A 13,913-nucleotide genomic window follows, 5' to 3' on the forward strand; every position below is an offset into this window, starting at 1 on the left:
CAACCATATATAAACTACTTTATAATATATTATTTTTTATGATTAATTAAATATACCAAATTATTTGTTTAGATATAATATATTTAGGTATTAGTTTTCAAAAATAATTTTAGTGAGATCTTTTTTATGAACTAAATTAGTCCTATGTTTTGGCGAAGGAAGGAGGGGTGAGGAGGAGAAACGGAAACCTATCTATCCCTATTCCCTAAGGGCTCGTTTGGTTCACGGGAAGCATTTTTCCTCCTAGGAATATGATTCCTGAAAAACAAATTTCCAGAAAGAGAGTGCCTAGGAAAGTACTTTTGGCATGTTTTATTGGACCATGGAAAAGTGACGAATTTCTAAAGTGCTTATGTTTGATTGGCCATCCACTTTCCTGGGAAAGTTATGTATAATTTCTATTATGCCCTTAATAAAAATTAAGTCTTCAATGCCTTTTTAATGCTTCTTTAATGCTGAAGGGTCTTTTTAGGAAAAAGTAAAAATAGAGTGATTTCCACCTCATGGGAAAGTAACTTTTCCATGTTTCTCATGGAAAGACTTTTCGATAAAATGTGGGAATCATATTTCCATGGGAATACAACTTTTTCGTCTCTTTCCTTTGAAAACTCCAACCAAACAAGAGGTATCTCATTACTTTCTCGTTGACCATACTTTCCTTCACTTCTTTTCCCGCGAACCAAACAAGCCCTATGAAAGAAAAAAAAAAAAAAAAAAAAAAAAGAAAGAAAGAAAAGCTGCTCCTGCTCTAATTGACGATGTCCACGGCGGCTCTCATTCATTGCATCAAACGGCAACCGCCACGGGGACTGGTTCTCTTCAGCGTGGAATGGAAAGGCGGCCGAAACTTGCTCTAGTTTCTTGGGTACCCCCACCCCTTGGTTATCTAAAAGTGAATTTTGATGGTAGTATGTCGGTGGAACGGGGTGTCAGGAGGAGCTGGCTTTGTTATCAGAGACTATCGGGGTAGGCTGATTGCTGCTGGCGGATGCCGTACGCCGGGATTCACCGCAGTTGGGGCAGAGCTGCGGGCAGCCTGGGAGGGCATAGCATATGCGAGGCGGGTACTTCGTGCTGAGCATATATGTCTTGAGGAAGATTCCTCTGTGGTGATCGATTGGATACGAGGAGTGGACAGATTTGGTGATGGTCATCCCCTCATCCGTGAGGTTAGGCGAGTGGCTCAGGAGCTGAGTGACCTCCAGGCCGTACATATTTTTTGGGAGGCGAACAGTGTGGCAGACTGGGTTGCCTCTTTTGTTGCCCGGCATTCAGGGGAGGTCATATGGACATCTGCAGGAGATATTCCTCCCACCCTTTACTCTTTGCTTTCCTTTGATTTGGCTGGATGTACTCAAGTTAGAGTTATATGAAATGCCGTTTCTACCAAAAAAAAAAAAAAAAAAAAAACACTCCCGATATCATGGCATGCCTCTTGGTGGGACCCAGCAGACACACACGTATCTTAGCTAGATTGGCCGATTGTTAACCGATCTTCACTCGTGCAAGCTCGTGCCAATCTCTTCTCATTCGGTGTTCACATGTGCCCAGCCTCCGCCGGGTCAAGCTTTCAGTCAACCGCAGCAGAAACAACAAACATTATATGTCCAGTTTAATCTGAATCTAGTTTGTTTTATAACAAAGTGTAGACTATTAAAACCATCATTACTGGTAAATAATAAATTAGCCATGCTATATATTCTAACTGCATCCCTCATCTATTGGAACTTGCAAGGCTGCCATCTATATTCAAACATAAATAATAACATTTTATATAGATGAACACTAAATGCTTGTTGACCGCAATCGGCACTAAAGAGTAAATGCTCGTCCTGTATCAGATTGTCTTTTGGTACATTTTTTCTTGGTATCGTGTTAGTTATCATCATAAAATAATATTAAAATATTTTTTTAGATGCAACTAGTGTAAAGTGACAAAGTACCGTTTTGACTTGGGATCCATTTATTGGATATTATTTTACGTATGAAATAATATTTTTGGTAAGTAATAATAAGGTTTTAAATAACAATTATTGTTCTCAAATTGTAACGTCTGTTGCTTTAAACTCTCTCTTCATCTCCCAGGACAGGGTCTATAAAAACTACTGGAGTCTTGCCACCTCCCTTACCCTTGGCAGGCTGATCGACCTTGTCGTTGTGCTAAGCCGGGATGACGACCCTCTCCGCCACCAAGCCCAAGCCCTCCGCCCTCCACACTCTCAAAGTAGACCCCTTGGCTCGCTTCAACCGTGTCCACTCTCTCCTCTACTCCCTTGGCATCCTTGCCCTCCTCTACCGCCACTGCACCTCCTTCCTCGCCTCCCCCTCCTTCCTCTCCCTCCTCCTCTTCCTCGCCGATCTTGTCCTTGCCTTCATGTGGGGTCTAGTCCAGCCGTTTCGGTGGCGCTCGGTCCGCCGCCGGGAATTCCCGGAACGCCTCATGGACACGGTGGGGCGCCGGGAGGACTTGCCGGCGCTGGATGTGTTTATATGCACCGCGGACCCACACAAGGAGCCGCCCATGAGCGTCGTGAGCACCGCGCTCTCGGTGATGGCCTTCGACTATCCGACCGATAGGCTGTCGGTCTATGTCTCCGATGATGGGGGCTCGGAGGTGACTCTTTTCGCGTTCATGGAGGCGGCCATGTTCGCCAGGTACTGGTTACCCTTCTGCAGGGAGAACGGGGTTCAGGAGAGGTCTCCTGAGGCCTACTTCAGCTCCAATATGTGTGAGAACTATGACAAGATGAAGGTAAACAACTCTCTCCTTTAGGGTGCATTATATATTTATATAGTTTCTACACTGCTGGCGATTTAAATAAAATACCAGTCGGGTCTTCTCCTTTACTCAAATAAAAAACTAAATAAACAGATATGAAATAAATGGAAGAAAAAAAAGATCAAAGTTTCATATCTCAATAAAAAGGTTACTAGCTTTTTTTTTCGTCTTTTTGAAGAACAAAAAATAGAACCCTGGAAATGAATCCAAGATTTCATTGAGATCATGAAGGATAACAAGATAAGGAGATCCTTCCAAGAAAGAGTCTACAAAATCAAATATTTTATCGACAACATGGACCACTAGTTTATCATATTATTGAGATATAAAATGCTACGAATCACACGAATTTTAAGACGTGGACATGGGGCCTTTTCTTAACCACCGCCATATTTACACTATAGATTGGTATTCAATGGATTTGGATTGTATCTTTCATACATACAAAAAAAAAAAAAGATTGTTCTTTTTTGTCGGATTACATCCTGCATATATTTTAAAACACTTCGAACGTCTTCATTCAACTATCTGCATAGATCTTAAAGTGGCTGTTGCGCAATTGAATGGCGGATATGTGCCAAAAAAAAATAAAATCTTGTTTCGCGCAAAAGATATGACCCTGTCTGTCTTTAATTGATAGGTTTAAGGCTAGATAAATATGCATGAATTGCATATGTGCAGGATAGCGAGAGTAATAAAACATCCACACGCAAAGCTGATGCTTAGCCTCAAGGGCTCAGCTATTACAATATTGTGGTTTAACTTTGATCCGGTGCTCGGGCACGAGGATAGATTTCTGTGTCACGTAGTGCTTGGCCAGCGTCGGTGGACTCTCCGCCAATAGCAGCATAGCTTGAAGTTATTTACTATCTTAACTTTGGAATGCGTGTCCATTTTGTTGCTTTTTGGCTATACATTAGTTATTTTACGTGGTATACGTAGTAAAGGAATAGCTGTGAGGAAATAATTAAACATTAATTCTGAAATAACTAAAAACTCTGATAAGTAAAAAAATATGAATGGGTAAATCAAACCTCGTTGTGACATCTTAACTACATTTTTCCAAATGAAGAAAAGTATTCCAGGAGGCATATTTTTTTTATCCTGGAATTTTTTTATTTTGGGAGTACCAGCTCTGATTTGGGAAGGCTGTTTAGGAACAAAGTTTTTCTCTAAATTTTCTGTTAGCATTGTCCTCTAGTTAAATTAAGTCAACACTTGGCATGACAAGTTTAGTCAAAGAAGAACCCTTGGCAATAGGTTCTTATTTTAAAGTCGTTGGAGTTTCCGGCCCTATTTTGTTGTCTAGAAGGTAAAATATAAGATCAATTATATTGAATATTTTTGTTCAAAATTTAGTAGTTGAAAAGAAAATTATCTTCACCTTTGAGCTGTCTTCTTTCTCTTATCTCTGCTAGCTAGCTGTGCTCACGCGAAATTAGTGTGAGCAGCTGATGTACCAAAAAAAAGAAAAAAAAATTATAAAAAACAAATTGAGTGAAATATTGAGATAAAAATTCTCTCCAACCACCCTTTTTTTTGGTTAAAGAGACTGTCAAGTCCATAGACAATTTAGTTAGAATAAGAGTTATTCCAACAAAAACAAATCACCAACGTCTTGCTCCTTTATTTTTTTTACTGCAATCGACCAATGAAAAATTCTCAACTTTGCTTATTTTCATTTTCTTTTCCTTTTTGCTAGAGAAAAATATCTTTTTCAGTTTTCTCAGCAATCAAACCTAGACTTAAGGTTCAAACTAAGAGAAGGCAATCTATGCAACATCACTATACTCTCAGTCTGCTTAATTATAGCACTCCATGAATGCCAAATCTTGTGAATTGCACAAAACCTTTCCAACCTTATCTGATGTTCCATTGAATGGGCAAGATAATTTGTTATTTTTTCATGAGGAGCCTCTTTTGAATTTTATTCGACAAATCCTTGTCTATCAAATCCTTATCTCCTTGCTTGATTCCTATGATCTTCCTCGCGCTCTTGAGATAGTTGTCTCATACTTGAGCCATGCTTCGGTCCCTACCATGGAATCCAATTTATTTGCAAGTGTGGCCCCTCTTAATTTCTTAGGTCTTGTCCACAAGCCTATCAATTATTTCCAAGCATATCAACGATTCTTTGCTATCGTGCCAGTGGTGTACAAAAAAGATTGATGGCAAGGTGAGAAGACTGGGTCGTCCATCTCCAGGGCAGCAATTTTGTCCCAAACGGCAATAATAGCTATCAAGATGCCCATTTATAATGGTTAACCTGAAAGACAATTGCAAGGAATCATCTTGAAACACATCGTTGTCCGAATGCAATGATATGGATAGGCTTAGATTTTTCCTTGCTTGATTCAAAGCACGAGCCAGTGGAGGATAGAAACAGAAGGGCAAGGACAAACGAGACTGTCAAAATGGAGAGAATATAAAATTTTAATGCAAGTATGAAGAAAGAGAGAGCATGGTTGTTTATTTATATATAAGGTAGCAGATGCACACGTGTGCGCATGGACGCTAAGGTTCATGTTGAGTATCCTAACTTGGTATCTTGATGGGCTCGTTGCGGTGATTCTACGTAACGAGGATGCATTTTATATTGGTCCTTGTCCGCCGACCTTGTTGAAATTTTTGAATACTTTTACCACCTGTTTCGGTAATTCAGTAGGATTGGGCTGAATTTCATATTGGGTTCGTGGATTAAATATCTTATTTAAGCTTAGCCTATATTAACCCAACACTCCCTAGCTAACCCGAATCTCGTGGGAGGGAAAAAAAGGATCTTCATGAATCTTTTCTTTTTCTTGCAAATTAATGGATCCGCAAGATAGAATTTAGGCTAAAATTTTAGCAGATTCTTAGAAGATGCAGATTGGAGGGGTCAACTAGCTCGAATCTAGTATGCGTGTATATATTTATGTATATCTTTATATATGTAGGTATGTACTCTTAAGTTGGCAAATTTAGAAGCTAAAGTAAGTTAGGCATATCGCCTTTTACATGTGAGAGTCTGACCACTTAATCTCACGAGGCACCATGAAGATGGATGAAAGTATTCGACTTAATCTAAATATGATAATTTGATGATTGTATTTGTTACTATTTGTCCTTGCTATGCATGAATTTTGACTTACGTTCTAGATAAATTTTTTTAGATTTTTTACGTATATACCCTTCTAAATGTTCAAATTTATGTGAATATTCTTACAAAATTAATACTTGCATATATATCCTCATAAAACAGTTATTTTACATATATGGCTTTCTTTTTTTTCCCTATATATATACCCATATTATCTAATGCCATTAAGAAATTGAAATTAAGAAAATATCCTTAAGCAGTAGATGTACAAAAATAAAAAAGATTATATAGATATACATCCAAATAGTAATTTTTTGAAAGTTTAGGAGGCTATTCACGTAAATATCCTTTTTTTTTAAAGGTTGTGATCACACTAACTTGATTTGAAAAAACCAATTAATCTTTCATTGATTGAAATAACCATTTTATTTTTTTTATATTAGCATCACCTTTTTTTTGTTGTATGTTATATAACTACATATTATTACACCATACCATTCGATTAAATATGTCTCTTATACAATTTTTGTTTCTTACTCCTTTAGATGATGTATCAAGCCATGAAAGAGAAGGTGGAGAATGCACTACAAAGAGGCCATGTTGCTGGCAATGATTTAATTGCCGCTTCGGAAGAACTAGAGATTTTCAAGAAATGGAAGGGATTTACCCGTCGTGATCACCCTTCAATAATTCAGGTATTCACCACTTCCATCAAATTGTTCGTCCTCAACTAACTACTAATTTTTGAACTACTTACACATTCATAACTCCTTGCTACATTTTTTGTAGTTCCCTTGCTACCGACCACAAAATGATTTTGTCGAAACTCGTAACCCTATATATTTCACTGCCAAAACAAACATCAAACTATATTCTCATAAAAAAAAAAAAAACTCAACTTTGACATTTAATTAACTTCGAGATAAATGGATGATAAATTACATAATAAGTCCTCTTCATAGAGTAAATATAAAGGAAGGCATGAAGTCTGTCTCTTATTGTATATTGATCAATATTAATAAGATGGTTGGTGTGGACCAGGTTTTGCTGGAAAGCAGTAAAGACGCGGATATCATGGGCGATGCATTACCAAACCTCATCTACGTTTCCAGAGAGAAAAATATCACTTCTCCTCACCACTTCAAGGCTGGTGCTCTCAATGCCTTGGTAAAAATTCCTCCCCCAAAAACTTTCTGAAAAATAAACACCCTTTCCTTAATTCCCACTAATTCTCTTGTTTTCGTTCCATCAAAAGGTCCGCGTGTCCAGCATCATGACCAATGCCCCGGTGGTCCTCACTTTGGACTGTGACATGTACTCGAATGACCCCAAGTCTCCTTTCCGAGCTCTGTGCTATTTGTTGGACCCAGCCATGGCTTCCAAGCTAGCCTACGTCCAGTTTCCGCAGCACTTCGAGGGGCTCAACGAGGGCGACATCTACGGGGGCGAGATTAAGCGCCTGTTTCGAACTAACGCGCGAGGGATGGATGGGTTCGGTGGGCCCAACTACGTGGGCTCTAATTGCTTCTTTTCGAGGCGAGCCTTGGGCGGCATCCGCTCCTCGGCCCTGGCTCCGTTGGACTCGCACGAATCGAAAGAGCCGAGGCCGTGTGGTTCGTTGCGTTTGGACTCGGTGATGAAACGGGCTCATGAAGCGGCTGGTTGCGACTACGAGGTTGGCACGAAATGGGGTTCAACGGTAAGTCGTAGAATATATTATGCAGCATTGTTCTAATGTTGCTTCTTTTTTTAAATGAAAAAGGAGGGAGAATCCACCCTAAATTTTATTAAAATAAAAGGAGTACAAAAATAGGAAAGAGAAAAGAAAAATAAAAAAAAAAAAACAAAACCCTACTTCTGTCCAACATATTATTATACAGTATTGTTCTGACATTCGTACTGAGAATTAAAATTCGGAATATATAGAGGCTTTCTGTTACATTATCCACATAAAAAACAAAAATCTAAATAAGAACTTAATTTGGTAGTTAACCTGTTATAGTTGTAGCATTATAACTACTATTTCTAATTTTTGATGTTCACATGATTCCATTGTTTCTCTATGGTCGATAATTAACGTTGCAACAGGCATTGCTTCATTCCCAATTAGTTTACTTTAAGATAGTAGGGTAAATAACAAGGGGCAAGAGTCGTATCTTTCATGTGAAAGAAGGACTCATCTTCCTTCGTACGAATCCATCTTTGGATCGCACAATAGTCGCTTCGAGATTTGTCCAAATAGATGAGCAATGAAGTTTGGATTGCTTTGAGATCCAATAGTCGTTGCGAAAGAAGGTTGATCATTCTTTCGCACGAATGGTACAACCCTAGCCCAGAGACAACTATCATCCATCTACTCCATTATGACGGATGAATAATGATCAAAATTGTATAGAAACACAAACGGGAATGAATTCCGACCGGCTAAGCCAGATGTTATGTTTATATATTTAAGTGATATAATCTTGTGGTAATTGGCATTACATATTTGTGCAGATTGGATTTCGATATGGGTCGCTTGTTGAAGACTTTTACACAGGCTATCGCCTTCACTGCGAAGGTTGGGTGTCCGTATTTTGTGATCCTGAGAGGCCGGCGTTCTCAGGCGATGCACCAAAGAACTTAAACGATGCCCTCGGCCAAGTCAAGAGGTGGTGCATTGGGCTCTTAGAGGTGGCCATCTCAAAGCACAATCCCCTCACTTTTGGGATCAGGAAGGCTTCCTTGCCCTTGGGCTTGTGCTATGGATATTACGCTTATTGGGGATCATGGTGTATTCCCTCCACAATCTATGCTTTTCTCCCACCATTAGCTCTCATCAATCAAAAGCGCTTGTTCCCCGAGGTATGCTCCTCTTTTCCTCTCCAATGCACACAAGCAAAGAGAAAACTTTTTTTAAAAAAATCTCTCAGAATAAATCTTCAGTCAAGTTTCGAAAATTGCAAAACTATTTACACAGCTACTAAGAATAAAAAAGAATCCAACAAAACATCTATTCCAAATGATTGACAGATTGAGTATATAGGGCCACTTTTTGTTACATGTAAATGGACACTTGCAAGTTTAGCCTTTGCATATAGAGTTTTTCAGTAGAAGATTTATGTGAAGCAGACATTCACATGTAACTCCAGCTTCCCAAGCAGTTCGAGTGCCTCCACCTCATATGCCAGAAATTGATCATGGTACAAGTTGTAGGCTTGTAAGAGTCAAGTGTGTTGTTGGTTGAATTCCAACTCTACGCCACTATTCCAGTACACCTTATCATCATGTACTTCTAGCATAGTAGTAGTAACCCAGACCCGTCAAGAGGTCGGATATTGCCCTAATCTAATCTGTTATGGCTTGATTAACTCTGGTTTGGCCCGATGATCCAAATTCTAGTTGGCTCAATGATCCATCAACTTAATCTAGTTGCATTTGGATTCATATAGACCTGATCCGACTAGAATATTTGTAAAAATATGAACTAGTAACATTATCAAATAGGAATTAGTCTCGGCATGCAGTTCATTAGGCTTAATTATACTTGAAATATTTTGTTTTCATTTTAGTCACTCTAGAGTGCCAATATTAGATGGCCATGGCCATTCTGCATCCTTCTCTAATCACCTCAGTGCAATACTCCTCTCTCTTCCCACTAATACATCGATCGATACCTGTTCTCCATGGATTAGAGGGTCGATCTTTTCTACTTTTCCTGATCGATCTATTTGGTTAGATTTATTTATCTATTTTATATTTTCTTACACTCTCTCTCACATGTAGGGGGACTTCTCTTTAACTAAGCCCAACCTATAAAATTCTTTTTAATAATGGGGTTAAAGAGTGCGGAGATAGGGTTCAAACTCAGGATCTTTGCTCTAATACCATATTGAAATGACTACTTTTTTAAAAAACTTAAGCCAATAGGATGAAGTAGATTTATTTATATATTTTATATTTTCTTATAGAATCCTCGTGGCCCTCTCCCTTCAATGGCGAAGAGAACCATTTTCTGACTTGTTTTACTTTGCATTGCAGGTTTCTGACCCATGGTTCTATCTGTATGCCTACCTCTTCTTGGCTGCCTACTCTACCGACCTTGTCGACTTCCTCAGGGCTGAGGGAACAATTCATAGGTGGTGGAATGATCAAAGGATGTGGATGGTGAGAGGCGTCACATCTTTCCCCTTTGGAACTACCCAGTTTGTTCTCAATCATGTCGGAATATCCACTCCAGGGTTCAACGTAACCAGCAAAGTGACGGAAGAGGAGCAGAGCGAGCGATATGACAAGGGGATGTTTGATTTTGGTGGCGTAGCATCGCCGTTCTTCGTGGGTTTGGGTACGGTGGCCATCGTAAACCTGAGTTCCTTCCTCATGGGGATTGCAAGAGCTGCAAGGATCGAGGGGGTTTTCGATGAAATGTTCGTGCAGTTGTTCTTATCCGGATTCGTCGTGGCCAACTGCTTGCCTATCTATGAGGCCATGTTTCTGAGGAAGGATGCAGGGAAGATGCCAGGAAATGTTACGTTAATCTCCATTTTGGTGGCAGGTTTCCTTCACTTGATTGGATATTTCATGTTCACAATTTGATGAGGTTGGCGTAACCATAGTATGATTGTAATTGCAACCAGTCTATTTAGTTCAATATTTTCGCTCAGATACCTGTAGTAGTATTTTATGGTGTCATAGTCCCATAATAATTCTAATAAAAGAGGTATCACATAAGTTTATTAGCTTGGGCCGGTTGTTGCTAGAGTCGTGGAGGACTTAATAGGGTTCAGTAGGACCTAGGTCATGAGCAAGCCTCCCTCTCTCGAGTAAGATCTAATCGTGACGGAGGAGATTATTCTTGTCCCATATTGGCTAATAAAAGAGGTGCCACATAGGTTTATTGGCTTGGTAGTATTTTATGGTGTCATAGTCCCAATTATAACTAATAAAAGAGGTGTCACACGAGTTTATTAGCTTGGGCCGGTTCTTCATTCAACAGCTTAAATTTTTGTGCTGTGAGTGTATAACTAGTGGTATCAAAGCCAGATGCATTATGCGTCACTATTTTTGTTAGTCATGTATGTCTCTCATTGAGGATTGCTAGAGTCATGGAGGACCTAATAGGGTTCAGTAGGACCTGAGTCATAGGCAGGCCTCTCTCTCTCTCGAGTAAGATCTAATCGTGATGGAGGAGATTATTCTAATCCCATATTGACTAATAAAAGAGTTGCCACATTGGTTTATTAGCCTAGGTCGGTTTTTCTCTCAATAGCTTAAACTTTTCGGCTGTGAGCGTGTGACAATTGGTATGTCAGAAATGAAACGATCTTTGTTGAATCCACCTTAACTATCATACTTTTGAGTTCTAAGTTAGTTTTCAAACTAGTTTCGCTGCTCAAAAAAAATAGTTCTCAAACTAATTTCGTGCTGTGCTCCGTGGAAACTTTTGTTTGCGAGTCTACTTCAGATTGTTTCCACGTTCTCCTTTTAGAAAAGATCACTTCCACAATCCATAATTCAATAGGTAAGTAGTAAATAGCTGGTTTTCTACTGTTTTTAGATGCAGCAAGCCCCCTCGCACGATTACAGTAATTACAGTAATTGAATCTCCCCCTTGCACAATTCTATCACTCTGAACATGATCAAATTGGGACGGATTTAGTGAACACTGGGATTGAGCCTGCCTTCAGAATATCAAAACATCCTTCTTCACAAGTGGTTACCGAGGAAATTGGAAGAAAAAAAGATGAAGAGATTGCCAAGGATTCCACAATGAGGTTGCCAAGGATTCCACCTTGATGCTAATGTATCCTTGCTACCAAGATAACAGATAATGAACGAAATATATAGATGAATTTTTGTGATAAAAGAAAGTTTGCTTGGTGGTGACAATTCAAGCAAATCTCTAAAGAACTTTTCTAGGGGACAAAAATGTTCTGATAATTGGTGGTGACAATTCAGCCGTGAGAACAAAAGAAAAAGAAAAAAAAAGTGAGGCGTGGCCTATCCTCCTCTCTTTCTTCTTCCACCGCAAGAGCAATAGAAGAAAGGCTGCAAAGATCTTCTTCCTTTTCTTCTTTGTTCTTCCTCTCTAATGCAATCAAGAGTTGATTCAAAGGAGAAGATTTCAGCCATCAAAAGAAATTTCTGCAAGGAAGCTAGCACTCCGGGAATATTCAAAGACTTAGATTGGTCCTCTATCTCGTATGGATATCCGTAGAGGCTGGACGCGTGTGCAGCTTCAAGCGAACCTTCCAACAAATTCACGATCATCAGATTTGCGGTAATCATCTACCCGCAAAAGGTGAAGAACTGATCTTCCTAATCTTGTAAAAAAAATTTAATCCCAATCTATCTACGAACGACGATTTTAAAATACGTTCATGCGATGAACCGGATCTCGCGCATGCTCCTTTCGCTGCGTTCTGATTTTTCTGCAGCGTGCGTGGGATCGCAATAAGATTCATATCTTCCAAGTTCTTAATGCCAAGGCCACCTTCAGATTTAGATTTGTACACATTTCTCCAATTAACTGGACAGTGAAATCCACTTACTGAATTGGATGCTTTCCAAAGGAATGCTGTTTGGACTTTGTCAATATAGAAGTCACACATTTCAGAAGCCTGAAGATCACACAGTATTTGCCTTGTGTTGTTTTCCTGACTTCCTTCGTTTGACAGCTGATGTGGTTATGAATAAATCTTAAAAATTCAATCAATCATGTTTTTGGCATTATGCTCCCTGAGCCGAAAGAAACCATTCCACCAAATCTCGCCATCAGATTACTAGAAGCTTTTATTCTTGAAACTAAATCATCTTGTAGTTTCGTATATGCATGTTCCTATAAAGCCTGCTATCTTTATGATGGCATCATCACATTATTAAATTTGTTTTTTGTGATGATTTATTCTGCCTTTACCTCACCATTCTTGAAGTGCAATATGAATCAATTTTTCATAAGTTGCTCACTCATGTCAATTTGTTTCCGCCATGGTATATGTTGCAGTGGCTTGTTGCATGGTGTGGCATGTAAGTGGAGGTGTTCAACCGAGGAGCGATCCCACTTGCATAGGCCATAAATTAAGAAAAAGAACAAGGCAGGAGAGAGCACCACATATTTAGATGGCAGATACCTCCTCTCTACTTATTTCACCAAACCAGAATCCATGGCTGTCCTAGAGTCCTGTCTTAAACAATGGGGAAAAGAGAGGATCACTAGGTTGTACAAATGTAAGCCATGCTCCTTGTTTATTGCTTTGACTACTTTATGCATTTATTCAAATCAAGTTATGAGCTAATGCAGCAAATTTTTTGTGCACATCCTTGGGCTGTAGTGATATATGTGCAGATTTCTTAGGCTGGGACAAACAATTTAGCTTTTACTATGGTACTGGTTTTCTCCAGTGGGGATTCTGAACCATCATTTCAATCTGGTTGTATATGTTGATGCACCCCTTATCTCTTACTTCATCTTTGTCATGTTGAGGAAGCGGTGCTATATTTGTAGATTGGTGTTATTGGCTTGAATCCTGGTACTTCATATCAATATCATTTGTATGGTTGTTTTTCTCCTGCTGCTATGCTAAGTATTAATGAGATCGCATATGCGAGTATTAATGAGATTGCGGTCAAGTTGGGTAGCCACGAATTTGAACAAATCTTGAAATTAGAAAATTCTTAATGTGGTTGTGCTGTAAAATTGTTCACCATGCATCAGTCAAACATAATTATCACTTATTCTTTGCTACTGTTAGAAGTAACATGAGAAGGTGTTTTTGTTTTAAATTTAAAAAAACTTTTGTTTTCTTTAATTTGGTTTTTCCTTTTTTTTTTCCTCCAAATATTGTATCGAGGCTTTTATCTGCGACCAGGAACAATATATGAGGAATCCTACCGAAGGGCAGTGTCTTAGCCATATTATTAATATAGAGGGTAGCATTGATGTTTGAAATTTCATGAGTGTGATAGTAGAAGATGTATTATAAGAAGTGTTATTTGCTGCACGATGATCCTTCTTGTAACATTTTTGCTGCCCCTTAAATTGCTACTTTTTTCCAACCATCATTATTCGTTGTTAGG

At 39.0% G+C, this 13,913-nt stretch overlaps 1 protein-coding gene across 1 annotated transcript; it reads left to right on the forward strand.

Moving 5' to 3' along the window:
* The first annotated feature begins 2,106 nt into the window (after positions 1 to 2,106).
* LOC103719669 (cellulose synthase-like protein G3) lies at positions 2,107 to 10,576 on the forward strand. Its single transcript, XM_008809017.4, has 6 exons — positions 2,107 to 2,752; positions 6,404 to 6,553; positions 6,900 to 7,025; positions 7,114 to 7,557; positions 8,355 to 8,702; positions 9,879 to 10,576. The coding sequence occupies exons 1-6, from the start codon at positions 2,171 to 2,173 to the stop codon at positions 10,431 to 10,433; spliced, it is 2,205 nt and encodes a 734-aa protein (XP_008807239.2). The 5' UTR covers positions 2,107 to 2,170; the 3' UTR covers positions 10,434 to 10,576.
* The last annotated feature ends 3,337 nt before the right edge of the window (positions 10,577 to 13,913 follow it).

The sequence above is a fragment of the Phoenix dactylifera genome, chromosome 8, assembly GCF_009389715.1.
Source record: "Phoenix dactylifera cultivar Barhee BC4 chromosome 8, palm_55x_up_171113_PBpolish2nd_filt_p, whole genome shotgun sequence".
NCBI lineage: Eukaryota > Viridiplantae > Streptophyta > Magnoliopsida > Arecales > Arecaceae > Phoenix > Phoenix dactylifera.

Excerpts from the sequence above, each read along its gene's own strand:
- LOC103719669 (XM_008809017.4), top strand. The coding sequence starts at position 2,171 with ATGACGACCCTCTCCGCCACCAAGCCCAAGCCCTCCGCCCTCCACACT. Across the intron at positions 7,026-7,113 it reads CTGGTGCTCTCAATGCCTTG|GTCCGCGTGTCCAGCATCAT; the intron begins GTAAAAATTCCT and ends TTCCATCAAAAG. Across the intron at positions 8,703-9,878 it reads AAAAGCGCTTGTTCCCCGAG|GTTTCTGACCCATGGTTCTA; the intron begins GTATGCTCCTCT and ends TTTGCATTGCAG.